Source organism: Melanostigma gelatinosum, assembly GCF_949748355.1.
Source record: "Melanostigma gelatinosum genome assembly, chromosome: 4".
NCBI lineage: Eukaryota > Metazoa > Chordata > Actinopteri > Perciformes > Zoarcidae > Melanostigma > Melanostigma gelatinosum.
The window spans coordinates 30789306-30817137 of NC_136637.1; the positions used below are offsets into that span (position 1 = coordinate 30789306).

The 27832-nt window shown below is 48.8% G+C and overlaps 1 protein-coding gene across 1 annotated transcript; it reads left to right on the forward strand.

The window, feature by feature from the left end:
- The first annotated feature begins 10059 nt into the window (after positions 1 to 10059).
- On the forward strand, positions 10060 to 27754 carry zbtb11 (zinc finger and BTB domain containing 11). The gene is made up of 10 exons (XM_079267433.1): positions 10060 to 10516; positions 10880 to 11124; positions 11238 to 11469; positions 11548 to 12515; positions 14485 to 14784; positions 23043 to 23460; positions 23614 to 23731; positions 23809 to 23967; positions 24389 to 24564; positions 27059 to 27754. Exons 1-10 carry the CDS (start codon positions 10204 to 10206, stop codon positions 27598 to 27600), a joined length of 3471 nt encoding a protein of 1156 aa, XP_079123559.1. The 5' UTR covers positions 10060 to 10203; the 3' UTR covers positions 27601 to 27754.
- The last annotated feature ends 78 nt before the right edge of the window (positions 27755 to 27832 follow it).

The following is a 27832-nucleotide window of genomic DNA, read 5'->3' on the forward strand; positions in this document are numbered from 1 at the left end:
CACCTCATCAGCTCATGACTCACCTGCTCACTCTGCCTCCTTCGCTGTTTCAACCCCTGCCTCACGCGCACACACACACACACACACACACACACACACACACACACACACACACACACACACACACACACACACACACACACACACACACAGAGCCAGGTCATTGTTTTGTGTTCATACCTACCGGCCCGTCTTTGCTCGTCCTGTTCCCGGGTTTTTATTAATTGAAAGACAGACAATACATAACAACAAGAGAATGACAAGAACAGTGCGATCAAAGCCAGCAAACATCGTGTGTGTGTGCGTGCGTGTGCGTGTGTGCGTGTGTGTCCTTGAGCCTTTTGAGATGGGAAAAATAAACGCACAGATCGGGAGCGAAGGACTTTGAAAGTTAGCGGAAACATTAACGTGAGACAACATCCGGTGTCTTCAGACCAACATCCGGTTTTCAGAATAAGATGCCAACAAAGTATGAGTTATATTCACATTAAGTATGAAACATGCTGCCTGCATCTCGTGAACCAAATGTTATTGCCCTTTAGTTCATAGAGCAGCACTTTCAAAATAAAGTGCACAATACACTACTTTATTATTCATTGTTGAACTTTACCATAACAATGCGATTAATCACGATTAAATATTTGAATCGTTGCCCAGCACTAATATATACTATAATATACTATACTATACAAACTATACGATATATATTTACCTTCAAGGAACTGAGATGAGACGGAGGAAATGTGTCTCGTTGTTTCCAGCACAGATAATACATCTTTTAAACTTCTCGTTGCTTTCAGACCTTTTTTCTTAACGATGTTTTTGTTCGTTCGTAATAATCCATTCTTGGACTCAGAACAATTTATTTTTCCATTTAGATTCAAGTAAAAACCATTCTGCACGATGAGAAGCCGCGATGGGAGAATAAGAACATGTGTTTTTAATATTTCGTTGGTAAACCAACTCCTTAAAGGCTGAAATGTGACTTTTGGATTTAATTAGTTTTGTTGACATTAAAGGAAGAACAACAGGATAAAAGACTGTGGCTTTAAAATCAATTCCATGAAGTGAGGAACCCTGGCTGAGAATGAGCTCATGTGACCTGAGGGTGCAGGCCGGTGAGGTGCAGCGATGCTTTATGTTAGAATATGTATCTGTAACATGTAAGAGGCAAATACTCAACATGATTCAGCAATCTTAGTTTCCTTTCAGCTCGCATTACACAGGAAGTCAGGGGACAAACGTCCATTCCTGATCTACAGTCTGTGACTTTGAGTCATTTCATTCCAGGACGTTTTTGGAAAACTGCTGACCTCAGCACTGGCTGCATCAATAATCTCTCCATGGGCCCTTTATCCAGCGCTCAGGTGACCAAAGAGTTTCAGTGCGGCTTTGTTCACCTGAGGACCAGAAAGCAGCTCCTTGCTTCTGACCTGCAGAAGATGAAAGAGTCCTTCGTGCTTCTATCAGCAGCAGAAACCACGTCACACCTTTGAGTTCAACAACTGGTTTTATGATTTTGCAGCAGCTTTTACAGCTGGCTCCGTCTGTTGTCTGCGATATGATGATTGTCTGTGAGCCTGAAGACTTTTAAATCACATGTTGCTCCATCTTGCTTTACCGCTGTGATTCTGGATCTTTGTAACTTCGTTTTGAAAGGTGCTATGAATATATATATATATAAAGTTATTATTATGAAATCATGTTCAGTCCGATAATCATCTGACGGGTGTAAACGTGAACCATCACCTGATGGGAATCCTCCGGTTCTCGGTCGGGAGCTCTGCTCTGTGTTTACGCAGCCAACTCGTGATGCTGGTGTCGGATAAAAGGCTCGGCTTGAGTCTCTTTTCTCCCCCTCCGGGTCTGAGGAACAAAAAAAACGCTCGGCATTGTGGGAACCGGAGGTTGTAAGGCGAGCTCAGTCACCTACTGGTTCCCTTTGGCTTTCTCTGCTGGCAGCGCTGAAGCTCTCCAGATGCTTCTCTGAGGACCGTTTTATTCTGGTGACGGAGTCGGACGGATCCGTGAAGGTGGAGCAGCGTTCTGTTTAGTTCCTCTCGTTAGCTGCGATGAGCTCGTGGCTGCACTTCTGTTTTGCTGCAGAATGAAGCGGAGCCACGGAGAGCAGCTTTGATGCGTGGTGGTTCTGGATCTCCCCGACGGTGAGAGGTCAGGGTGTGAGGGATGACCAGAGGCCCGTCAGCGGTGTTAATCTGTCTGTTGGCCAGAGGCCTCGAATGGGTTGAGTTTCCCCAAAACTGTCTCTCCTCACACCATCGAATACGAGCTCCTTTTCTGAGTGGAAACCCACCGGGATCAGAGTGGACTCTCTGTGGTCTCAGGACCTTTGTGGACGTTCTGATCATGTTGCTCACGTAGACGCTGATAGACTTCAATCTGTAAATCAACACAAGATGCTTTTTCTCTTTGAGGCTTCATGTCTGATGGGAACATTTAGATCGACACTCCACTGTGTATAAGAAGTGGACGTGGTCGTCATGGCGACGTCTCTCTTTGGTTTGTGATGTTTTGAAGCCTTGAGTTCATTCATTTAGTCCGTCGCCATCTTGATTTTTGCAACCAGTGAACAGGAAGTGACCATATATGGACTGAGGAGGAGTGACGTAGAGACGCCATATACGGCTCTGGTGTCGACCTGTCAATCAGCGTGTAGCCCCGCCCTAAAGCATCCCCTGCTTTATGGTCTGTGTGACTCTAAATGGACCATAATGTACTAAATGAACATCATGCTGTATTGAAGAAGACTTGAAACTAGAGATTGAGACATAAACTCATGTTTACAATGTTTACTGAGGTAATAAATCAAGAGAGAAGTAGAGTCATTTTCTATAGACTTCTATACAACCAGAGGAGTCGCCCCCTGGTGGACACTAGAGAGAATGCAGCTTTAGGACATGAAGAACCGGAGAACTTTAAAGAACCGGAGGTTGTGTCCTGGTCAAATCACTAGTCATAGTAATACGAGAGATGCAACAATATTAAAATACAGTGGGTGTCAGAGGGTCGTGACGATATGCTGATCTGGTATCAAATACTATTTTAATAAGTAACAAGTCAGCACATTTGTCAGTAAAACAATGTTAAATCTAAAGAACAGGTTAGTGATCCAACACTGGTGTCACATCGGTGCTCAGTATCGGTGGAGACCCAAAGACCAGGTTTCAGTGTCAGGACTGAAAAAGTCAGATTGGAGCATCGCTAGTTAACACTAGTTAATAAAAACAGCAGTTCTGAGTGAACCAAACGTTACCGTCTATCTACGTTCACACACGTAACAAACTATGATCGTTTCCTCAACTTAACCAATTCATTTGGTATTTAACATCTACTATTGTTTCATGTGATGATCATATGAGTTATATGATCAACTGTATGACAACATCATGGCACAAAGAGGGGTGCACACTGGAAGCTCCACAGAAATACTTTATTTATCTTTTCCTCTCTCAGGCGACTCCATCGGTCAGATCTCCTTCAGGCGAGTGTGAAAGAGAAACAGACTTTCAGAGTTTTCAGTCCGGTCACGACTTCAAATCCATCTAGTTCAATAAAAAACTGAAATCATAATGCTGAAACCTGTAAAACCTTAAAACTAGTATCTAGAAAACACATGATACTTGTATCACATACCAATAAAATGTTAGATTAATGAGCTCTCAGACAAACAAATTCATCATGTCAACGATGACGACTGAACACAAAATATTTCTTGAATTAAATGAGTCAATTAAATGAGAGTTAGTTTTTGACCATGAATTCTTTGATAATAATATTTTCAGCCCAGTTTAATCAAAAGAAGCCGGTTGGTTGTAAACTCCAATCGTCATCACCTGACGGTCAGCAAGCAGCCAAACACCTGATTCTCTTCACCTGTGCACCTGTGCACCATCGGCCCCTCTTCATTTTACACACATCATGTATTCAAAAGGATAAAGTGTTGTTTCCCTCAGAAGTCCAACAGTTTGACGATTGTTCTGTCTTCTCACCTCCAGGATGTTCCTCCAGTGAACCGAGGCACCGAGAGGACCGGCACCGAGCGGACCGGCACCGAGCGGACCGGCACCGAGAGGACCGGCACCGAGCGGACCGGCACCGAGAGGACCGGCACCGAGCGGACCGGCACCGAGCGGACCGGCACCGAGAGGACCGGCACAGAGCGGACCGGCACCGAGAGGACCGGCACCGAGCGGACCGGCACCGAGCGCTGACGGCACCGTCCTCCGGTGAACGTCCCCTCCGCGTTCACACCACTGAGACGAACTCTGAACCATGACGCTGTCGTTGGTGCGAGAGCTGCGTGTTCGCGGCCGTGTGATGGAAAGTACTCGCGTGATGTCTGGCGCTCGTCCTTGGACAGCGAGAGGACGAGACGGTGAAAGATAAGACCGTCTCCAGCTGTGTGTCCTCAGACAGTCAGACACCTTTATCTCCTCCAGCAGTCTGGCTCAGACTAACGCTTCAGAGACGTTATAGTGAGACGGGACCGATTACAAAGCTGACCTCAGACCTGGAGAGCTGCAAGAATGAGTCCTGACACCACACATGACTCAGCATTTTTACACTTCCTGTTTCCTCGTCTCAGAGTGCAAGAACACTTTCACATCTTTAACTCAACTCTCTTCATTATCTTCATACAGTGAGCTCACCGATCATCACCAGTCAAAACATTTTGCATAATTAACGCCCCAGTAAGAGAGAGGCTACGCGTCCTGCCACATATGGACTCAGAACCAGAAGCGGTTTGTTGATTAGTACGTTTGAACATCAAAGGAATTTGGCTTTGTGATTTGTTCATGACAATAAATCAGACTGGTCTCAAAGTTTTCCAAAACCTAATTCAGTGGTTTAGTTGTCTACTTATAACTCTGATATCCTACTTATACAAGTTATAGTTCATATACTGAGTTATATAACTCTGATATCATACTTATATAAGTTATAGTTCATATGCTGAGTCCACACGTTTGCATTCAGTTCAGTTGGACTTTGTAGTGATACAAACTCTTCAGTTCGTCAGGTTCATGCAACATTCATGACATTGTTGGTCAGTCTGTCTGCTTGACAATCATATTCTGCTGCAATAAAAATGATTGAAGTGAGATGAACAGACTGAAAACTTTATCTTATTAATAAAACATGTTGACACAGTTTTGGGGACATCATTTGAAGTTGAAAAAGTAATAAATCTCAAAATATGTTATCACAATACTCAGAATGTCGCAGTACCGTGATAACATCGCGGTATCGTGACCCAAGCATCGTGATAATATCGCAGTATCGTGACCTAAGTATCGTGATAATATCGCAGTATCGTGATAATATCGCAGTACCGTGATAATATCGCAGTACCGCAACCTAAGTATCGTGATAATATCGCAGTACCGTGATAATATCGCAGTACCGTGATAATATCACAGTACCGTGATAATATCGTGATAATATCGCGGTATCGTGACCTAAATATCGCGATAATAGCACAGTATCGTGATAATATCGCAGTACCGTGATAATATCACAGTACCATGATAATATCGTGATAATATCGCGGTATCGTGACCTAAGTACCGCGATAATATCGCAGTATCGTGATAATATCGCAGTACCGTGACCTAAGTATCGTGATAATATCGCAGTATCGTGATAATATCGCAGTACCGTGATAATATCACAGTACCATGATAATATCGTGATAATATCGCGGTATCGTGACCTAAGTACCGCGATAATATCGCAGTATCGTGATAATATCGCAGTACCGTGACCTAAGTATCGTGATAATATCGCAGTATCGTGATAATATCGCAGTACCGTGACCTAAGTATCGTGATAATATCGCAGTACCGTGACCTAAGCATCGTGATAATATCGCAGTATCGTGATAATATCGCAGTACCGTGACCTAAGTATCGTGATGATATCGCAGTATCGTGATAATATCGCAGCATCGTGACCTAAGTATCGTGATAATATCGCAGTATCGTGATAATATCGCAGTATCGTGACCTAAGCATCGTGATAATATCGCGGTATCGGGACCTAAGTATCGTGATAATATCGCGGTATCGGGACCTAAGTATCGTGATAATATCGCAGTATCGTGATAATATCACAGTATCGTGATAATATCGCAGCATCGTGACCTAAGTATCGTGATAATATCGCAGTACCGTGATAATATCACAGTACCGTGATAATATCGTGATAATATCGCGGTATCCTGACCTAAGTATCGTGATAATATCGCGGTATCGTGATGATATCGCAGTATCGTGACGATATCGCAGTATCGTGATAATATCGCAGCATCGTGACGATATCGCAGTATCGTGATAATATCGCAGTATCGTGATAATATCGCAGTATCGTGATGATATCGCAGTATCGTGACGATATCGCAGTATCGTGATAATATCGCAGTATCGTGACGATATCGCAGTATCGTGACGATATCGCAGTATTGTGACGATATCGCGGTATCGGGACCTCTGGTGATTCCCACCCCTACAAGAGACCAACAGGCTTTAAACTGCAGACGTCCAATACGATGAAGGCCTTTACACACTGAGGCGTCTCCGGGCCTTCAAGCTTATTTTACAAAGTGGCCAAACTGGAATCACAACTTCCTGGTCAAGCACAAGATTTCATGGGGCCCAAATACCCCTTTTCCCCGTTGACTTACACTGAGAAAGAGTCGTGTGTAACTCAGAGGGTCTTTTATTTTGAAGTGAATAGACTTCCTGTATGAACACATCTCTGATTTAAATCTTCAGCTCTTAAAAGTAGTAAAATGCTCGAACATCTGAATCCAGAGTTATCTTTCTTCCTGCGTTTATATGAATGAGAACGAGGCTGGACCGAGGCCTGGAGGCGGAGCTAAAGGAAACGCCACTGAGCATGCTCAGTGGGCGCAGGGATGATGAAGATCAGAGGAAGATCTGGGTATTTTTATACTTGGGAGTCAAACATTTTTTGCTTCATGTTTCACTGAACGAACGTGGTGAAGTGAAGCTCGGCGGGGCCAGGTACCGTTAGCATAGCAACGCTAAGTCATCAGCCAACATTAGTTCAGCGTCATGTTAACTATGACATTCATTGGGATGCTGATTTTGTCGAGTGTGAGGAATGTAAGTTGAAAGCGCTGCTAGTGCTGCATATTATGTGTCAGTGTGTTCACCTGTAGGAGTGCGGTTGAGCGTCTGTGTGGTCAGGTTCAGCAATGTGCTGAGAGCACCATGATATGATGGTGTTTATGATATCATAAACACCATCATATCGTGAAGGTTCTTCTCTTCACGTAGGTTCTTCTTCCCGTCACGAAGGTTCTCCTTCCCGTCACGAAGGTTCTTCTTCTCTTCACGAAGGTTCTTCCCTTCACGAAGGTTCTTCTTCCCTTCACGTAGGTTCTTCTTCCCTTCACGAAGGTTCTCCTTCCCGTCACGAAGGTTCTTCTTCTCTTCACGAAGGTTCTTCCCTTCACGAAGGTTCTCCTCCCGTCACGAAGGTTCTTCTTCTCTTCACGAAGGTTCTTCCCTTCACGAAGGTTCTTCTTCCCTTCACGAAGGTTCTTCTTCTCTTCACGAAGGTTCTCCTTCCCGTCACGAAGGTTCTTCCTCCCTTCACGAAGGTTCTTCTTCTCTTCAGGACGGTTCTTCTTCCCTTCACGAAGGTTCTTCCCTTCACGTAGGTTCTTCTTCTCTTCACGAAGGTTCTTCTCTTCACGAAGGTTCTCCTTCCCGTCACGAAGGTTCTTCTTCTCTTCACGAAGGTTCTTCCCTTCACGAAGGTTCTTCTTCCCTTCACGTAGGTTCTTCTTCCCTTCACGAAGGTTCTTCTCTTCACGAAGGTTCTTCTTCCCTTCACGAAGGTTCTTCTTCTCTTCACGAAGGTTCTCCTTCCCGTCACGAAGGTTCTTCTTCCCTTCACAAAGGTTCTTCTTCTCTTCAGGACGGTTCTTCTTCCCTTCACGTAGGTTCTTCTTCCCTTCACGAAGGTTCTCCTTCCCGTCACGAAGGTTCTTCTTCTCTTCACGAAGGTTCTTCCCTTCACGAAGGTTCTTCTTCCCTTCACGTAGGTTCTTCTTCCCTTCACGAAGGTTCTCCTTCCCATCACGAAGGTTCTTCTTCTCTTCACGAAGGTTCTTCCCTTCACGAAGGTTCTCCTTCCCTTCACGAAGGTTCTTCTTCTCTTCACGAAGGTTCTCCTTCTCTTCACGAAGGTTCTCCTTCCCGTCACGAAGGTTCTTCTTCCCTTCACGAAGGTTCTCCTTCCCATCACGAAGGTTCTTCTTCTCTTCACGAAGGTTCTCCCCTTCACGAAGGTTCTCCTTCCTGTCACGAAGGTTCTTCTTCTCTTCACGAAGGTTCTTCCCTTCACGAAGGTTCTTCTTCCCTTCACGAAGGTTCTCCTTCCCGTCACGAAGTTTCTTCTTCCCTTCACGAAGGTTCTTCTTCTCTTCAGGACGGTTCTTCTTCCCTTCAAGAAGGTTCTTCCCTTCACGTAGGTTCTTCTTCTCTTCACGAAGGTTCTTCTTCCCTTCACGTAGGTTCTTCTCCTCTTCACGAAGGTTCTTCTTCCCTTCACGTAGGTTCTTCTTCCCTTCACGAAGGTTCTTCTCTTCTTCACGAAGGTTCTTCTTCCCTTCACGTAGGTTCTTCTTCCCTTCACGAAGGTTCTTCTTCTCTTCAGGACGGTTATCTTCCCTTCACGAAGGTTCTTCCCTTCACGTAGGTTCTTCTTCCCTTCACGAAGGTTCTTCTCTTCACGAAGGTTCTCCTTCCCGTCACGAAGGTTCTTCTTCTCTTCACGAAGGTTCTTCCCTTCACGAAGGTTCTTCTTCCCTTCACGTAGGTTCTTCTTCCCTTCACGAAGGTTCTCCTTCCCGTCACGAAGGTTCTTCTTCTCTTCACGAAGGTTCTTCCCTTCACGAAGGTTCTCCTTCCCGTCACGAAGGTTCTTCTTCTCTTCACGAAGGTTCTCCTTCCCGTCACGAAGGTTCTTCTTCCCTTCACGTAGGTTCTTCTTCCCTTCACGAAGGTTCTTCTCTTCTTCACGAAGGTTCTTCTTCCCTTCACGTAGGTTCTTCTTCCCTTCACGATGGTTCTTCTCTTCACGAAGGTTCTTCTTCCCTTCACGAAGGTTCTTCTAATCTTCAGGAAGGTTCTTCTTCTCTTCAGGAAGGTTCTCCTTCTCTTCACGAAGGTTCTACTTCCCTTCACCTCAGTCTGGTTCATTGTCTCCACAGAGACTCTGATGAAGACGAGCAGTCATCACAGCTGCTGAATGTTGGACTGAAATGACTCAACGTGACTTCAGAATATAGTTTCATATTTAAATTCAACCATTTAGAGTTAGAGTTATTTATTTTGCACAAGTCAAACAACAAAATTTTAAATAATCAAACATAACAGAAATAAATGAATCACAGTGCAGGAAGAGACAGAAAGCCAACTTGGCTTATTTGAAGCCTCCACCTATATAATATTACAATTTTACAAAATTGCAAAGAAAAAATTAAATATGCATTAGACATTACATTACAACAAAACAAAGAAAGAAAGAAAAGAAGAAAAAATAATAATAATGTAATTGTGTCGAGTGTGTGTGCATGTGTAATATAACAGCTAAAACAAGAAAGACATGAAAACGAATACATAAACAAACTGTTACAAAACAGCAATCAGATGTTCTTTTAGGCATCTTTTAAAACATTTTACATTTAGAGCTGCAGCTGCTTCATATTCTGAAGAAGTCTTCATTGATCTCATGTGTTCAGTCTCTGAATAAAAAATAGATAAGAAACAAAATAATCATAATGATTAATCAAGATTAAATGATCTATAAAAATAATAAACTGAAATAAGAAATGAATCTGGAGCCTGTTTCCGGCTATAACAAATTATAAATTGGCACATTGCGCCCTCTGGTGGCGGACAACGTTAACAACGCACTTCCGCCACTGATGACGGAACTTCCGGTTGTGCAGCAGCCATTTTGTCTGTTCGGGCAAGTCTACCCTGACGGTTACGAACTGCAGTTCCACCTTCAAAAACAATTTGAAATGTTGTCGTTGGCGTCTTTATTTCACGTTATCTTCCGTCTGCACGCAGTCTATAAATATTAATAAATTATAAATTAAATATAAAGGGGTCGTCGAGCCGCACGGAGCCGGGAGGAGGAGACATGTCGTGTGAGGAGAGCTACTTGGCCATCATTCGCTACCTGACGGATGAGCGGGAGCCGTACGCTCCGGGGACGCCCGGGAACACCAAGAGGAAGATCCGGAAGGCGGCCACCTGCTACGTGGTCCGGGACGGGACTCTGTTCTACCAGCGCCGGCTGAAGGGCCACCATGAGTTCACGGAGCTGGAGGTGGTGCTGCAGGACGGCCGGAGGAGGGAGCTCATCAACGAGGCGCACACCGTCACCGAGGGGGGGGAGCACCTGAACCAGCAGGTCACCTGGGACACCATCTCTCAGAAGTACTGGTGGAGAGGTGAGATATCCGGGGGCTGTGGGGGGCTGAAGGGACTGTGAGACCCGGGTCCATGTAGAGTCCATGTAGGGTCCCCCTTCATATTGTCACTAGAGGTGGGGTGGAGGGGGGTTAAAGGGTTTATATGTAGTGTGAGTGATATCAATCTGTTATTGGAGTTTATTGATGAGTTTAACAAATATATATATATATATATGTACGAATATATGTATGTGTGTACATATATATATATATATATATATACGTATTTATATATATATATATATATATATATATACGTATTTATATATATATATATATATATGTATATAGGTATATGTATATATGTATGTATATATATATATATTTGTTTGTGTCCCTCAGGGATCCTGAAGAACGTCAAAGACCACATCAGAGAGTGCTCTTCGTGTCAGAGCCGGAGAGGCGCCGATGACTGCCCTGGATCTCGACCCTTCAGCCGGCCGGGGAGACGCAAGGCGGCCGCCGCTAACGCTAACGCTAATAATGAGGAAGAGGAGGAAGAGGAGGGAGACGATAGTTTGGTCTTCACTGACTCGTCTGCTCAGCTCAGATCGATGAAGATGCCGGCGAAGCACGAACTGGTGTTTGTACGTCTCTCCTGTTTCACATGTTTATTAATGTTTTATTATTATTATTATTAATGTCTCTCTCTGTCTGTTTCTCTTTCTCTCTCTCTCTCTCTCTCTCTGCCCCCCCCCAGGTGGACAGTAAGGGTGAGGTGAATCAGTTCCTTCCTAATCACAGTCAGACGATGTTGGACAAACTGAACCAGCAGCGTCTCACCAACCAGTTCTGTGACATCACGCTGCTGATTGAGGGGGAGGAGCATCGCGCCCACAAGTCCGTGCTGGCGGCGTGCAGCGAGTACTTCAACGAGCTCTTCTTCGAGAAGGGCGCCGCCTCCACGCACGAGGCCGTGGTCGACCTCTCCGGTGAGACCTCGAGGAGAAAAAACCACGTTCGTGCGCCGCCGCTCTGTTTTTTTTTTAACCCTTCACTTCTGTCTGCAGGCTTCACCAAAGTCAGCTTCCTGCCGCTGCTGGACTTCGCGTACACGTCCGCGCTCACCTTCAACTTCTGCGTCATGGCCGACATCGCCAACCTGGCTCGCCACCTGCTGATGACGGAGGTGCTGCAGATCTGCGAGTCGGTGCACAAGCAGGTGGAGGAGCAGAAGCTGACGGTGTACCAGAGGGGAGACGTGCACACGGTGGTGTCCAGCCAACCGGCGCCAGCTCGGGACGCCGCCATGGACGAGTCGACCGCCTTCCTGCTCACCATCGAGAGCGACGGCCGGGCCGTGGTCACGCAGAGCGGCGAGCCCGTGGCGTTCGCCGCTCCTCCCGAGGACGACGCCTACGCCCAGCGGCCCGTGAGCGACGTCGCCGAGGGAGAAGAGGTGCATTGTGGGGAGGCCGGACAGAGCGAGACGGTGACCCTGATCGCTCAGGAGCCGGGAGAGACGCTCACCCTGATCTCCGGCGGCGCGGACGGACCGGAGGGTGACACGATGACCGTGGTCACGCACAGCGGGCAGGCCGGGGCCAGCGAGTCCCTCGCCGTGGTGTCCGCCTGCCTGGCGATGGAGGAGCAGCCGCCGGCCTCTGAAGCCTTCGTCATCAACGTGGACCCGGAGAAAGGGAGTCCCTCGGAGGTCTTCAAGCTGTCCTCTGAAGCGGCGACGGCGGCGGTAGAATCGGCTCCTCCCACTCCCCAGAAACGTAAACGTGGACGTCCGGCGAAGGTGAAGAGGGAGATGGAGGTGGAGGTGGAGGAGTTCGGCCCTCTGGAGGAGGAGGAGCCGTCTGCTGACGAAGGACACGGAGACAAACAGGACACGGACGACCCCAACAGAAGACGACTCCGGCAGCGCTCCATCGCTGAGGGGGGGTACGCCCGGCTCCACATGGGGCTGGAGGAGGAGGAGGAGGGGAGGGGGGGGGCCACCTCGACCTCACCGAGAGCCGTCACTCCGAAGGTGCGTCTGTACCTTTAAATACAGTTTATCAGATATAGAATATATGAAGAGCAACATGACGATCCACCTTATTAAAGATCAGTAAACATCACAAATAATACATGTTATACTTTCACTTTGTTTTAGTAATGTAGTGTTTTCTTCAAATAATAAGGAAATAACAGATTGTATTCTTATTTGATCATTATCTTTAATGAAGTATAATAATGAGCTTAGAGCTCGTGTTAGGAAGTTAAACATCATAATTCATCTCTAATATCTATTTCATATTCACGTGAAAACGTCTCCTTCAAACTACTGGATTTATTCCAGTTCATCACCAAAACTACATTTTACAGATGACATGTGAACACATCATGATAACGTTATAATGAACCTTCAGCCAGTACTCGTGTTCACTGAGCAGAGCCTGAAGGCATCATAGTGTAACTGAAGTGAACCTCCGTTGGTTAGCCGTTAGCGGTGCTGCTAACGTTACTAGCTCTCCTCTGATTGGTTGTTTACAATGAAACATGATCAGAGACTAGAAACACATGTTCTACTGAGTCAGTAACACTTTATTTACACTCTGATGGTTAACGTTAAAACTTTATTTACACTCTGATGGTTAACGTTAAAACTTTATTTACACTCTGATGGTTCACGATAAACTTTATTTACACTCTGATGGTTAACGATAAACTTTATTTACACTCTGATGGTTCACGATAAACTTTATTTACACTCTGATGGTTAACGATAAACTTTATTTACACTCTGATGGTTAACGTTAAAACTTTATTTACACTCTGATGGTTAACGTTAAACTTTATTTACACTCTGATGGTTAACGTTAAACTTTATTTACACTCTGATGGTTAACGTTAAAACTTTATTTACACTCTGATGGTTAACGTTAAAACTTTATTTACACTCTGATGGTTAACGTTAAAACTTTATTTACACTCTGATGATTAACGTTAAAACTTTATTTACACTCTGATGGTTAACGTTAAAACTTTATTTACACTCTGATGGTTGACGTTAAACTTTATTTACACTCTGATGGTTCACGATAAACTTTATTTACACTCTGATGGTTAACGTTAAAACTTTATTTACACTCTGATGGTTAACGATGAAACTTTATTTACACTCTGATGGTTAACGTTAAAACTTTATTTACACTCTGATGGTTAACGTTAAAACTTTATTTACACTCTGATGGTTAACGATGAAACTTTATTTACACTCTGATGGTTAACGTTAAAACTTTATTTACACTCTGATGGTTAACGTTAAAACTTTATTTACATTCTGATGGTTAACGATGAAACTTTATTTACACTCTGATGGTTAACGTTAAACTTTATTTACACTCTGATGGTTAACGTTGAAACTTTATTTACATTCTGATGGTTAACGATGAAACTTTATTTACACTCTGATGGTTAACGTTAAACTTTATTTACACTCTGATGGTTAACGTTAAAACTTTATTTACACTCTGATGGTTTACGTTAAAACTTTATTTACACTCTGATGGTTAACAATGAAACTTTATTTACACTCTGATGGTTCACGTTAAAACTTTATTTACACTCTGATGGTTAACGTTAAAACTTTATTTACACTCTGATGGTTCACGTTAAAACTTTATTTACACTCTGATGTTAACGTTAAAACTTTATTTACACTCTGATGGTTAACGTTAAAACTTTATTTACACTCTGATGGTTAACGTTAAAACTTTATTTACACTCTGATGGTTAACGATGAAACTTTATTTACACTCTGATGGTTAACGTTAAAACTTTATTTACACTCTGATGGTTAACGTTAAACTTTATTTACACTCTGATTGTTAACGTTACCACTTTATTTACACTGATGGTTAACGATAAAACTTTATTTACACTGACGGTTAACGTTTAAACCTTATCTACACTGTGATGGTTAACGTCTCTAATATTGACCGTGATGTGTTCAGGTGCCTCTGAGGACGGGTAAGAGAGGACGACCACCAAAGCAGCCGGTGGAGGCTCAAGGTGAAGGTCAGTCTGAGTCGGGGGTGGAGCCAGAGCCCGGTGCCGCCGTGGAGAGCGTGACGCCAGCAGAGCTCAGCGCTGACGAGGCCGGGACAAAGGGGGCGGAGCCTGAGACAAAACAGGAGCCGGCGGCTGCTGACGGAGAACACACGTGCTCCGAGTGCGGCGCATCTTTCCAAAGACGCTACTCGCTCATCATGCACACGCTGAAACACGAGAAGGCTCGCGGCTACAAGTGCAGCGTGAGTATCAGAGCTCATCCAACTTCCTGTTTCATAACCCTCTGAACTCAAAGATGGTTTCTGTCCCGTCTCATGTTTCGCTCTGTGGTCTGGATGTTCTCTGTAATATAAAGTTCTGCTCCTCTATAGAACCAGAACCATCATGACTAGAAGCAGAGAGAACTAGAACATGTCTTCAGTGCAGAATAACAGTTATGATGTCATCAATCTTTAAAAAGACAGAAAGACAAGTTGAATTTCTTTGATCATTTATTTTACAAAAATTGGAAACAATATGATCTAAATATCCAACATGTTTCAAGTGTCTTTAAGTTTTACCAATGAAAACAAATAGTCTCCACGTGTTATAGATATTAATCTATTCATGTTTCAGCCCCTCCCCTCCGCTCTCCTCTCCTCCTCTCTCCTCTCTCCTCCCCTCCTCTCTCTTCTCCTCCTCTCTCCTCCCCTCCTCTCCTCTCTCCTCCCCTCCTCTCTCCTCTACTCCTCTCTCCTCCCCTCCTCTCTTCTCCTCTTCTCCGCCTCTCTCCTCCCCTCCTCTCTCTTCTCCTCCTCTCTCCTCCCCTCCTCTCCTCCCCTCCTCTCCTCTCTCCTCCCCTCCTCTCTCCTCTACTCCTCTCTCCTCTACTCCTCTCTCCTCCCCTCCTCTCTTCTCCTCATCTCTCCTCTCTCCTCCCCTCCTCTCTCTTCTCCTCCTCTCCCCTCCTCTCTTCTCCTCATCTCTCCTCTCTCCTCCCCTCCTCTCTCCTCTACTCCTCTCTCCTCTACTCCTCTCTCCTCTCCTCCTCTCCTCTCTCCTCCCCTCCTCTCTCTTCTCTTCCTCTCTCTTCTCTTCCTCTCTCCTCTCCTCCTCTCTCCTCTCCTCCTCTCTCCTCTCCTCCTCTTCTCCTCTTCTCCTCTCTCCTCTCCTCCTCTCTCCTCTCCTCCTCTCTCTTCTCTTCCTCTCTCCTCTCTCCTCCTCTCTCCTCCCCTCCTCCTCTCCTCTCTCCTCCCCTCCTCTCTCTTCTCTTCCTCTCCTCCTCTCTCCTCTCCTCCTCTCTCCTCTCCTCCTCTCCTCCTCTCTCCTCTCCTCCTCTCTCCTCTCCTCCTCTCTCCTCTCTCCTCTCCTCTTCTCCTCTCTCCTCTCCTCCTCTCTCCCCTCTCCTCTCCTCTCCTCTTTCCTCTCCTCTGTTTCCGTTTCCGGTTGCGTGTGAGTGGTGGACGTGAGTGTGAGTGGTGGACGTGAGTGTGAGCGGCGCGGAGGTTTGATTCTTGTTTCACAGCTTTGGGATTTGTTCCTCTGTCTCTGCACATGATCAGGTGAGATATAAGCGGTGTATTTATCGGAAGAACGTGTGCTTAGTGGTGTTGTTTGGCGTTGTTCGGGAGGATGGCGTCCTCCGAGACGCCGCGCCCGTCAATCCGGCACGGAGTCCGGGTAGTTCCACCGGACAGCAGCGTGTCAGTAGAGGAGGTGCTGCTGGCTGTGGGAGAACAGGTGGGACATGACAAACTTTCTTTCGCGTCTCGGATGAATAAAGCTGTGGTTGTGTTTGTGGCGAGCGAGGCTTACGTCCACAAGCTGATAGAGAGCGGCGTGTTCATCAGGGACAGCTTCGTGCAGGTCTCTCCGCTCTCGGTGCCCTCTACGCGGATCACCGTGTCCGGTGTTCCGCCGTTTATACCGGACGAACTGTTAGGGAATGAGCTGCGCAGGTTTGGAAAGTTTGCCAGCGGATTTAGAACAGTTAATTTGGGGTGTAAGGACCCCAAGCTGAAGCACGTGCTGTCGCTTAGGCGGCAGGTCTTCATGTTCCTGGAGTCACCGACACAAACACTAGAGGTGTCCTTCAGGGTGAAACACGGGGAGGGTTCATACATGGTGTACGCGAGCTCGGGACAGTTCAAATGTTTTGAGTGTGGCGATGTAGGGCACAAACGCTTCGCGTGTCCGCACAAGCAGCGGAGAGGCGCGGAGGCGGAGCCTCCGACTGCTCCGGAGGCGGAGCCTCCGGCTGCTCCGGCGGCGGCTGCTCCGGAGGCGGAGCCTCCGGCTGCTCCGGAGGCGGAGCCTCCGGCTGCTCCGGCGGCGGCCGCTCCGGAGGCGGAGCCTCCGGCTGCCCCGGCGGCGGCCGCTTCGGCGGCGGCCGCTCCGGCACCGGACGTGGAGCCTCCGGCTGCGGCGGTGCCGGCCGCGCCGGGACCCGCTGGTGTGGCTGCGGCTGCCGCCGGTGGGGTCGGCGGCGTTTCTTCGTCTTCTGCTGATGACAGTCAGGGCCAGTCTTACAACCAGCAGGCTTCTGTGGTGGCGCAGAACCTCATTACATCTGGTACCGGAGCACCACCACCGTCTGTAGGAGTCTGTGAAGAGGCAGCTACAGGTTCTGCAGGTGGAGATCTCAGCACAGCCTTAGATGACGCACAGAGTGTAGGGTCTGTGTCCAACAGCCAGATGTCTTGTGAAGGAGAGGACATGGACGATGGGAGTGAAGCAGATCTTGCATCAAATTCTGGAACGTGCATTAAAAGCTCTGATCTGTATTCACTTAAGGAAATAAACTCGTTTTTGGAGGTCACTTTCAATAGAACTGTAAAAGTGAGTGAGTATTTCCCCGACACGGAGAAGTTCATCCGATCTGTTGGGGTGGTGCAGAGGAAGGTGGGTTTGGACCTTTTAGACGGGAAAAAGCGCTACCGCCTGAAGAAACACATCACAGCCGCGAAGAAAGAGAGGAAAAGTCAAAAGGGTCAAACTAAGACCGCTTAATATGATCATGTGCCACACGGGGTTTTCCACTTTCCACTGCTCACTTCTCATCTTGTCTTACCGCTTTCCATCCTCTGACCTTTCCATGCAGAGCTTTAATTTAGGGTCTTTAAACATCAATGGTGGGAGGGACGGGCATAAAAGAGCATTAATACAGGAGGTTGTAAATCAAAAAAGGTTGGACATCCTCTTTTTGCAAGAAACTCACACCATTCCATCAGATGAAGTAGACTGGGGTTTATGGTGGGAGGGCTCATGCACCTTGAGCCACGGAACCAATCTTAGTGCCGGGGTAGCCGTGCTGTTTAGAACAGCAGCTAATGCAACCGTCCTGTCGGTCACTGAGGTGGTGAAGGGTCGTTTGCTGATGGTGAGGGCAGAGATAGAGAGCTCGCTTTACTGCTTCGTCAACATATATGCACCGAATCAGGGGCCAGAGAGAGCACGCTTCTTCACTACGCTGCAAAACGAACTGCAGAGCTGCCTTCAGGAGCAGCTGATCATCGGAGGGGATTTTAACTGCACTTTAGACTTCACCATGGACCGAAATAGTGAGGAACCACACCCACAGTCAGCTCAGAGTCTCCACAACGTCATCTTACACTTAGATCTGTTGGACACTTGGAGAGTAAAACAGCCACTAAGCAGACAGTACACCTGGGTTAGAGTCAGAAATGACAGGATTAGTGCAGCCAGGCTGGACAGAGTTTACATCTCTCGCAGTCTCAGTTCCAGACTGAAGAGCAGCACAATCAGTCCAGTTGGGTTCAGCGATCACCACCTCGTCAGTCTAGGCTTGATAACCTCACCGGGTGAAAGGGTTAACTCCTACTGGCATTTTAACAATAAACTTTTACAGGACACCACTTTTTGTCAGAGCTTTGGGGTTCTTTGGCAGCAGTGGAAAACTGAAAAAGCTCGTTTCAGTTCTCTGAAGCAGTGGTGGGAGGTCGGAAAAGCACAGATTCGTGTGTTCTGCCAGCAGTACACCTCAAACGCCACCGCTAAAATCAAGTCTGCTGTCAAAGACCTTGAAGCCAACATAAAGATCATTGAGGAGGGCTTCCAGAGAGACCCAGATCCCGGTGTGGGCCAACTGCTGAAGGAGAGGAGGTTGGAGTTGAGCTCATTCCTGCAAGAGAGAGTGAAAGGAGCTCTGGTCAGGTCCCGTTTCCTTCAGTTGAAGGACATGGATGCCCCAAGTTCGTTCTTCTTCAACCTGGAGAGATCGGTGGCGCAGAGGAAGCGGATGACCTGCCTGAGGCTCCCGGGAGGCAGGATAACAACTGACCAGAGGGAGATGAGGACCTATGCCGTGGGCTTCTACGCTGCTCTTTTTGGGGAAGAGCCGTCCTGTATAGACAGCAGTAAGGAGCTCCTGGAGGGTCTTCCTCAGCTCAGTCCAGCAGAGAGGGCCACGCTGGACAGAGAGCTGACGCTGGAGGAGCTTTCAACTGCAGTGAACCAGATGGCTTCAGGAAAGACTCCGGGAATCGACGGCCTCTCCTCGGACTTCTTTAAGGCATTCTGGAACATCATCGGTGCTGACTTACACTCTGTTTTGATGGAATGTTTTAAAACAGGAACACTGCCTGTTTCGTGCCAGCGGGCAGTACTCTCCCTGCTGCCCAAGAAGGGCGACTTGGCCCTTCTGAAGAACTGGAGGCCAGTGGCCCTGCTTTGCACGGACTATAAGGTGCTTTCCAGAGCCTTGTCCAACAGACTAAGAGACTACCTGGAAGTGGTTGTAAATAGCGACCAAACGTACTGTATCCCAGACAGGACAGTTATGGACAATATCTTCCTCGTCCGTGATGTGCTTGATGTGTGTAAATGTCACGATGTAGATGTAGGTATTGTCTCACTAGACCAGGAGAAGGCTTTTGACAGGGTGGGTCACACATATCTGTTTTCTGCACTTAGGGCTTTCGGGCTTGGTGATGGGTTTTTGGCTTGGGTGGGTTTGCTCTACAGTGGTGCTGAATGCATGGTCAAAATGGGAGCTGGCTTGAGTCGACCGATCCCTGTACGGAGAGGGATAAGGCAGGGTTGTCCTATCTCGGGGCAACTCTACAGCCTCGCTTTGGAGCCTCTGTTGTGCAGGCTGAGAAGTCGGCTCAGTGGTCTGTCACTGCCGGGGTCCTCTAGTCTTTGTAGTCCCCTCACTGTGTCTGCGTATGCTGATGACGTAAACATCTTCATCAGGGACCAGGGAGATGTTCGTTGTCTACAGGACACTTTGTCTCTTTATGAGAGGGCTTCATCTGCACGGGTGAACTGGGAAAAGTCTGAAGCCTTATTGGTGGGACAGTGGAGCCATCAGACAGTGCCTCATCTGCCTGGAGGTCTTCAGTGGGGAAAAGAAGGTCTAAAGGTGCTGGGTGTGTTTTTGGGCTGTGAGGATTTTGAGAAAAAGAACTGGGAGGGAGTTAAGGAGAAGGTGTGTGCTCGGTTCGCTAGGTGGGGATGGTTACTACCCCAGTTGTCATATAGGGGAAGGGTTCTGGTTGCTAATAACTTAGTTGCCTCGACTCTGTGGCACAGACTCATCGCTCTGACTCCACCTGGAGGCCTCATAGCAGAGATACAGAGGTCTGTCGTGGACTTCTTCTGGTCCGGCCGGCACTGGGTTCGTGCAGCAGCGCTCTATCTGCCTGTGGCAGAGGGGGGGCAGGGTCTCATCGACATCCAGTCCAGGATCGCCTCGTTCAGACTCCGGACTGCACAGAGGCTGCTCTATGGCTGTGGCCCCAGCTGGATGGACACGGCTCGACTGCTGCTGAGGAGAGCTGGGCGGTTGGGTTATGACAAGCAGCTCTTTCTCCTACAACCTGAGGAAGTGGACTTGGCCGGGCTGACGCCGTTCTACAGCTCTGTTCTGCAGGCGTGGCAGATTTTTAACATTTCACGTAAAGCTGATGAGACTCCGGGCGCATGGCTGCTGGAGGAACCTCTGTTCTTTAACAGTTTCATCAGAACCCAAACGCTGCAGTCTGCCAGCCTGAGAACGCGTCTGAGAGAAGCCGGCTGCACTAAACTTGGACATTTGGTGAAGATGTCATCAACCGCAGCATCCATGGCCACCTTCAGGCAGAACACTAACATCACGTCTGTCAGGTTGACCAGCAGGATAGTGGAGGAGGTCTGTGCCGCCCTGCCACAACGCCTGAGAGCAGTTGCAGGAAACCGTACTCTGTCTGACCAATGGGATGAAGAGAGTGAGTACACCCCCCCCACTCTGCTCGTTGCCCCAGCGGTGGGGGACTGGCAGGGGGGAGGTAACAAGCTGCTGACGTTCACAACCCCTCACCTGGACAAGTTTCAGGCAGCAGAGAAAAAAGCCATCTACGAAATCTGTGTAAAGGTTGTGAACCTCCGCTCTCTGGCAGGGTTGACAGAGTCGAGGTGGACCGGGTTCTTTGGCCCAGGTTCTTCCCCGAGAGGCAGCTGGAGGTGCATGTACAAGCTGCCCGTTGAAAAACGGACAGCTGACCTCCAGTGGAGGGTTGTACATGGAGCTATAGCCACCAACAGATACCGGGCACACCTGGATCCACAAATTGGGGAGGAGTGTGGGTTTTGCGGGCAGACTGAGACCCTGGAACATTTGTTTGTTCAGTGTCTGCGGCTCTCAGGGCTCTTTGAGCGGTTAAAAAGATGGTTTCAGGGTCTTGGACATGTTTTTTCTTTCATGTTGTTCATCTTCGGTCCAAAATACTGCTCCAAACAGAAGGCTGTCCACACAATGGTAAACTTTTTATCTGGTTCTGCCAAGTTGGCCATCTGGCTGACACGTAAGAATCGGGCGCGGGGTGCCGGTAGTGAGGATCCGGTGAAGGTTCTGGAGGGACTGTTGAAAGCCAGACTCAGGGTGGAACACACCTACTATCAGACAGTGGACGATTTACAGGCTTTCAGGGACAGATGGACTACTGGGAGCATTTTATGCTCAGTGGGTGCTGGTGGAGAGCTGGTGGTGAACTTCTGAACGTATTGATTGTTGTAATTGATGGTTTATTTGTTCTTTGGTGCTTTATTTTTGGTTATTTGTTTTTATTTTATTGATTTTCTGATTATTATGTGATGTTTTAGAGTGTTTCTGGTTTCACTGTAACAGTGAAATAAAGAGATTTTAAAACCCAAACCCTCCCCTCCTCTCTCTTCTCTTCCTCTCTCCTCTCTCCTCTCTCCTCCCCTCCTCCTCTCCTCTCTCCTCCCCTCCTCTCCTCCTCTCTCCTCTCCTCCTCTCTCCTCTCCTCCCCTCCTCTCTCTTCTCTTCCTCTCTCCTCTCTCCTCCCCTCCTCTCCTCCTCTCTCTTCTCCTCCTCTCTCCTCCTCTCTCCTCTCCTCCTCTCTCCTCTCCTCCTCTCTCTTCTCCTCCTCTCTCCTCCTCTCTGTGTTCACTTCCTGTAGTTCAGTCAGAGTCTCCTCCTTGTTGTCACATGACTGTTGGTCTCAGATGAATCCATCATGACGTCATAGTTTCACTGAGGAGCTCACAGTGTAATATTTATATTAGTGCTGGGCAACGATTACAATTTTTAATCGCGATTAATCTCGTTATGTGCAAAGTTCAATAATGAATTCATAAGTAGTGTATTGTGCACTGTTATTTGAAAGTGCTGCTCTATGAACAAAGGTGAATAACATTGTGTGTAAACACTTTAAACACATCAGGTTGTTGTTAGCAGCAGTGTTCTCTTCACACAGCAGCAGTTATAACACAGTTATAATGATTCTGATCATAGATATTCAGGTGTTCACAACGTTATCTTCATGTGTAAGAGATGATATTTAAATATACTTCTTGAGAACTGAAACATATCTACGTCATGTTTTCATGTTTGTTAGATTCTCAGTCGTGACACTAAATGATGCTTATTATACATATTACAAACAAAACACTTTAACAACTCTAAAACAATCGTTTCAATTTTAAATGAATCATTGATTTTTTTCTTTTCTTGGTATTTAGGTCAGACACATAACAACGCTGATTACCGTAATATGTGTGGTATTTGTTATAAATGTACGTTGGTACATAGAGGGTGATAAGAAGCTGAACATGGAGGGACTTAGGACCCAGGGGAATGTAGGTGAAGGAAACTTGAAGACTGAAGAGACGCCATAAACAGCTGTTCACGCTGCTGCCCTTGTGTTAAAAATGTTGCTTAGTAATAAAAACGAACGCGTTAAGTTGCCCACCACTAGTTTTTACACAATCTGGTTGAAGTGAACTCTTTATTAGTGGAGATAGTTTAAATGAGAACATGTAGAATAAAATGTTTTAGATGAATTATCATGATTTTAAGCTTCGTTTTGATTTCTTCATCATGTTCTTCACACATGATGGACCGTAGGAAAGATGGAAATCTGAAGATTATGACAGTTTTTACATCTTCTGGCTGATAAGCCGTGTAGTTTGTGGAGATTAAAGAAAGCATGCTTTTCCAGCCTGGGTTCTGTGTTAATGACGTCGTGAAGCTGACCACGGTGCGTTTGTGTCCCTCCAGCTGTGCAGTAAAGAGTTCCAGTACGCCGCCTCGCTCCGAGCCCACCTGGCCCGACACAAGCAGCAGAGCAGCCAGCGGCCGCCCGTCCACAAACCGCCCGCGGAGCCCGACGCCGACGCCAAGCCGGACGTAGATCTGGACCAGAAGACCGCGTCGTCGGCGCACACCAAGAGAGAGTTCGTGTGCGACATCTGCGGGAAGACGCTGCCGAAGCTCTACTCTCTGAGGATCCACATGTTGAACCACACGGGGGTCCGCCCGCACTCCTGTAAGGTCTGTGGGAAGACCTTCGCCCACAAGCACAGCCTGAAGATGCACCGCGCGCTGCACGACGTCACCAAGCAGTTCCACTGTGAATACTGCAAGAAGTCCTTCGTCAGCAAGAGGAGCATGGAGGAGCACACCAGCCTGCACACAGGTGAGACCTGCACACAGGTGAGACCTGCACACAGGTGAGACCTGCACACAGGTAGCATCTGACAAACATCACGAGAGACGAGTGAGGTAACCTTCTTATTTCTCAGATATTTGTGTCTGTTTTTCACCGTAAACCTTTAAAATCCGTCCTCAGGTGAGTCAAAGTACCTCTGCAACACCTGTGGAGCGACCTTCCATCGAGCCTCGGCTCTGAGCAAACACCTGAAGAAGCACCTGCCCAAACCCGACGTCCGCCCGTTCTCCTGCGCTCAGTGAGTATCCGTCCGTCCGTCTCCGTGGACGCGGTGAGAGACGCCATTCTAACGTTAAGACTCTGTGTGACCTGCAGCTGTGACAAGAGGTTCTACGAAGCCAAAGACCTGCAGCAGCACATGAACAAGCACATGGGCCTGAAGCCCTTCCAGTGTCAGGTGTGTGGGAAGTGCTACAGCTGGAAGAAGGACTGGTACTCTCACGTCAAGTCCCACAGCGTGGCTGAGCCCTTCAAGTGAGTCCAGACGTTAGGACCACTGTTCCCGGTAGTGGTGTAGAGGACCGTAGTGGATCCGTACTGACCCCCCTCACAGTTTAACCAGCAGCAGCAGTAAATAATGTTTAACTGACGATCGTTCTCCAATATTCAGTCAAATATGTTTTTCTAGTCTCCGGTGTAACGTGTGTCCCCGTCTGTCCTCAGGTGTAACGTGTGTCCCCGTCTGTCCTCAGGTGTAACGTGTGTCCCCGTCTGTCCTCAGGTGTAACGTGTGTCCCCGTCTGTCCTCAGGTGTAACCTGTGTCCCCGTCTGTCCTCAGGTGTAACGTGTGTCCCCGTCTGTCCTCAGGTGTAACGTGTGTCCCCGTCTGTCCTCAGGTGTAACGTGTGTCCCCGTCTGTCCTCAGGTGTAACGTGTGTCCCCGTCTGTCCTCAGGTGTAACGTGTGCGGTAAGGAGTTCTTTGAGAAGGCTTTGTTCAGGAGACACGTGAAGAAGGCGACTCACGGGAAGAAAGGACGAGTGAAGCAGAACCTGGAGAGAGAGTGTGAGCAGTGTGGAAGGAAGTTCACCCAGCTGAGGGAGTACAGACGGCACGTCAACAACCACCAGGGTAAGACCTCCTCCTCTTCCTCCTCCTCCTCTTCCTCTTCCTCCTCCTCTTCCTCCTCCTCCTCCTCTTCCTCTTCCTCTTCCTCTTCCTCCTCCTCTTCCTCTTCCTCCTCTTCCTCTTCCTCTTCCTCTTCCTCTTCCTCTTCCTCTTCCCTCCTCCTCCTCTTCCCTCCTCCTCCCCCTCCTCTTCCCTCCTCCTCCTCTTCCCTCCTCCTCTGTCCTCCTTCCTCCTCCTCCTCTTCCTCTTCCTTCCTCCTTCTCCTCCTCTTCCTTCCTCCTCCTCTTCCTTCCTCTTCCTCTTCCTTCCTCCTCCTCCTCCTCCTCCTCTTCCTTCCTCCTTCCTCCTCTTCCTCTTCCTCTTCCTTCCTCCTCCTCCTCTTTCCTCTCTCCTCCCTCCTCCTCCTCTTCCCTCCTCCTCTTCCTTCCTCCTCCTCCTCCTCCTCTTCCCTCCTCCTCCTCCCCCTCCTCTTCCTTCCTCCTCCTCCTCTTCCTCCTTCCTCCTTCTCCTCCTCCTCCTTCCTCCTCCTCTTCCTCCTCCTCTTCCTCTTCCTCTTCCTCTTCCTCTTCCTCTTCCCTCCTCCTCCTCTTCCCTCCTCCTCCCCCTCCTCTTCCCTCCTCCTCCTCTTCCCTCCTCCTCTGTCCTCCTTCCTCCTCCTCCTCTTCCTCTTCCTTCCTCCTCCTCCTCCTCTTCCTTCCTCCTCCTCTTCCTTCCTCCTCCTCTTCCTCTTCCTTCCTCCTCCTCTTCCTTCCTCCTTCCTCCTCTTCCTCTTCCTTCCTCCTCCTCCTCTTTCCTCTCTCCTCCCTCCTCCTCCTCTTCCCTCCTCCTCTTCCTTCCTCCTCCTCCTCCTCCTCTTCCCTCCTCCTCCTCCCCCTCCTCTTCCTTCCTCCTCTTCCTCCTTCCTCCTTCTCCTCCTCCTCCTTCCTCCTCCTCTTCCTTCCTCCTCCTCTTCCTCCTTCTCCTCCTCCTCCTCCTCCTCCTCCTCTTCCCTCCTCCTCCTCTTCCTTCCTCCTCTTCCTCCTTCCTCCTCCTCTTCCTTCCTCCTCCTCTTCCTCCTTCCTCTTTCTCCTCCTCCTCCTCCTCTTCCCTCCTCCTCCTCTTCCCTCCTCCTCCTCCTCCTCCTCCTCGTCTTCCTTCCTCCTTCTCTTCTTCCTCCTCCTCCTCCTCTTCCTCTTCCGTCCTCCTCTTCCTCCTCCTCCTTCCTCCTCCTCTTCCCTCCTCCTCCTCCTCCTCTTCCTTCTTCCTCCTCTTCCCTCCTCCTCCTCTTCCTTCCTTCCTCCTCCTCTTCCCTCCACCTCTTCCTCCTCCTCCCTCCTCCTCCTCCTCCTCCTCTTCCCTCCTCCTCCTCCTCTTCCCGCCTCCTCCTCTTCCTTCCTCCTCCTCTTCCTTCCTCCTCCTCTTCCTTCCTCCTCCTCCTCTTCCCTCCTCCTCCTCCTCCTCTTCCCTCCTCCTCCTCCCCCTCCTCTTCCTTCCTCCTCCTCCTCTTCCTCCTTCCTCCTTCTCCTCCTCCTCCTTCCTCCTCCTCTTCCTTCCTCCTCCTCTTCCTCCTTCTCCTCCTCCTCCTCCTCCTCCTCCTCTTCCCTCCTCCTCCTCTTCCTTCCTCCTCTTCCTCCTTCCTCCTCCTCCTCCTCTTCCTCCTTCCTCTTTCTCCTCCTCCTCCTCCTCTTCCCTCCTCCTCCTCCTCCTCCTCGTCTTCCTTCCTCCTTCTCTTCTTCCTCCTCCTCCTCTTCCTCTTCCGTCCTCCTTCTCCTCCTCCTCCTTCCTCCTTCTCATCCTCCTCCTCTTCTTTCCTCCTTCCTCCTCCTCTTCCTCCTCCTCCTCTTCCTCCTCCTCCTTCCTCCTCCTCTTCCCTCCTCCTCTTCCTTCTTCCTCCTCTTCCCTCCTCCTCCTCTTCCTTCCTTCCTCCTCCTCTTCCCTCCACCTCTTCCTCCTCCTCCCTCCTCCTCCTCCTCCTCCTCCTCTTCCCTCCTCCTCCTCCTCCTCCTCTTCCCGCCTCCTCCTCTTCCTTCCTCCTCCTCTTCCTTCCTCCTCCTCTTCCTTCCTCCTCCTCTTCCTTCCTCCTCTTCCTTCCTCCTCCTCCTCCTCTTCCTCCTCCTCCTTCCTCCTTCTCTTCCTCCTTCCTCCTCCTCCTCTTCCTCCTCCTCCTCTTCCTCCTCCTCCTTCCTCCTCCTCTTCCCTCCTCCTCCTCCTCCTCTTCCTTCTTCCTCCTCTTCCCTCCTCCTCCTCTTCCTTCCTTCCTCCTCCTCCTCCTCTTCCCTCCAGCTCTTCCTCCTCCTCCCTCCTCCTCCTCCTCTTCCCTCCTCCTCCTCCTCTTCCTTCCTCCTCTTCCCTCCTCCTCCTCCTCTTCCCGCCTCCTCCTCTTCCCTCCTCCTCCTCTTCCTTCCTCCTCCTCTTCCTTCCTCCTCCTCCTCTTCCCTCCTCCTCCTCCTCCTCTTCCTTCCTCCTCTTTCCTCTTCCTCCCCCCTGCTTTGATGGTTCCTTCTCCTCTCTCCTCCAGGAGTGAAGCCGTTCGAGTGCCTGACGTGCGGCGTTGCGTGGGCGGACGCCCGCTCCCTGAAGCGTCACGTCCGCACGCACACGGGCGAGCGTCCGTACGTGTGCCCGATGTGCCAGGAGGCGCACATCGACGCCCGCACGCTGCGCAAGCACATGGCCAAGTTCCACGGGGACAACCTGCCGGGCAAGATCATGCTGGAGAAGGACACGCTGCAGTTCCACAACCAGGGCACGCAGGTGGAGCACGCCGTCAGCATCCTGGCCTCGGAGCTGCCGCCGGAGCTGCGTCCGGCGCGCCCGCCGCCGTCCGAGGAGATCGAGACGGTGCTGATCACGGAGGAGACGGTGGAGGCGGCGGAGGCCGTGCGGGCCGTGCAGGCGGCGGGCGACGGCTCGGCGGCGACGCTGTCGGATCAGGGCATCATGCAGGTGGTGAACTACGTCCTGGCCCAGCAGAGCCTCGCCGACACCAAGATGGAGGACGGAGCCGAGGTTGTTCAGACCGTGGAGGTGGAGGTGGCTCACGTGGCCGAGGTCGAGTAGACCCGCTGTGTACAAACGAAATGTTACGGGATGTAAAAAAATAACTATTTTTTATTTTCTCTGTGAATGTAAATATATTTGAGAACGGGTTCTCGTGTTCTGTGTGAATAAATCAATAAATAGAGACGCAGAGGATTCATGAGGCGGAAACACACTCGGCTCTTTGATCTGGATCAATGAAGTTTATTCATTCACTCTTTAACTCTTTAACTCGTTCACTCGTTCCCTCGCT

Bases quoted from the DNA above. Each gene is read 5' to 3' on its own strand.
- zbtb11 (XM_079267433.1), top strand. From the start codon at position 10,204: ATGTCGTGTGAGGAGAGCTACTTGGCCATCATTCGCTACCTGACGGAT. The intron at 14,785-23,042 runs GTGAGTATCAGA...GTGTCCCTCCAG, and splicing joins CTCGCGGCTACAAGTGCAGC to CTGTGCAGTAAAGAGTTCCA. The intron at 24,565-27,058 runs GTAAGACCTCCT...TCTCTCCTCCAG, and splicing joins GCACGTCAACAACCACCAGG to GAGTGAAGCCGTTCGAGTGC.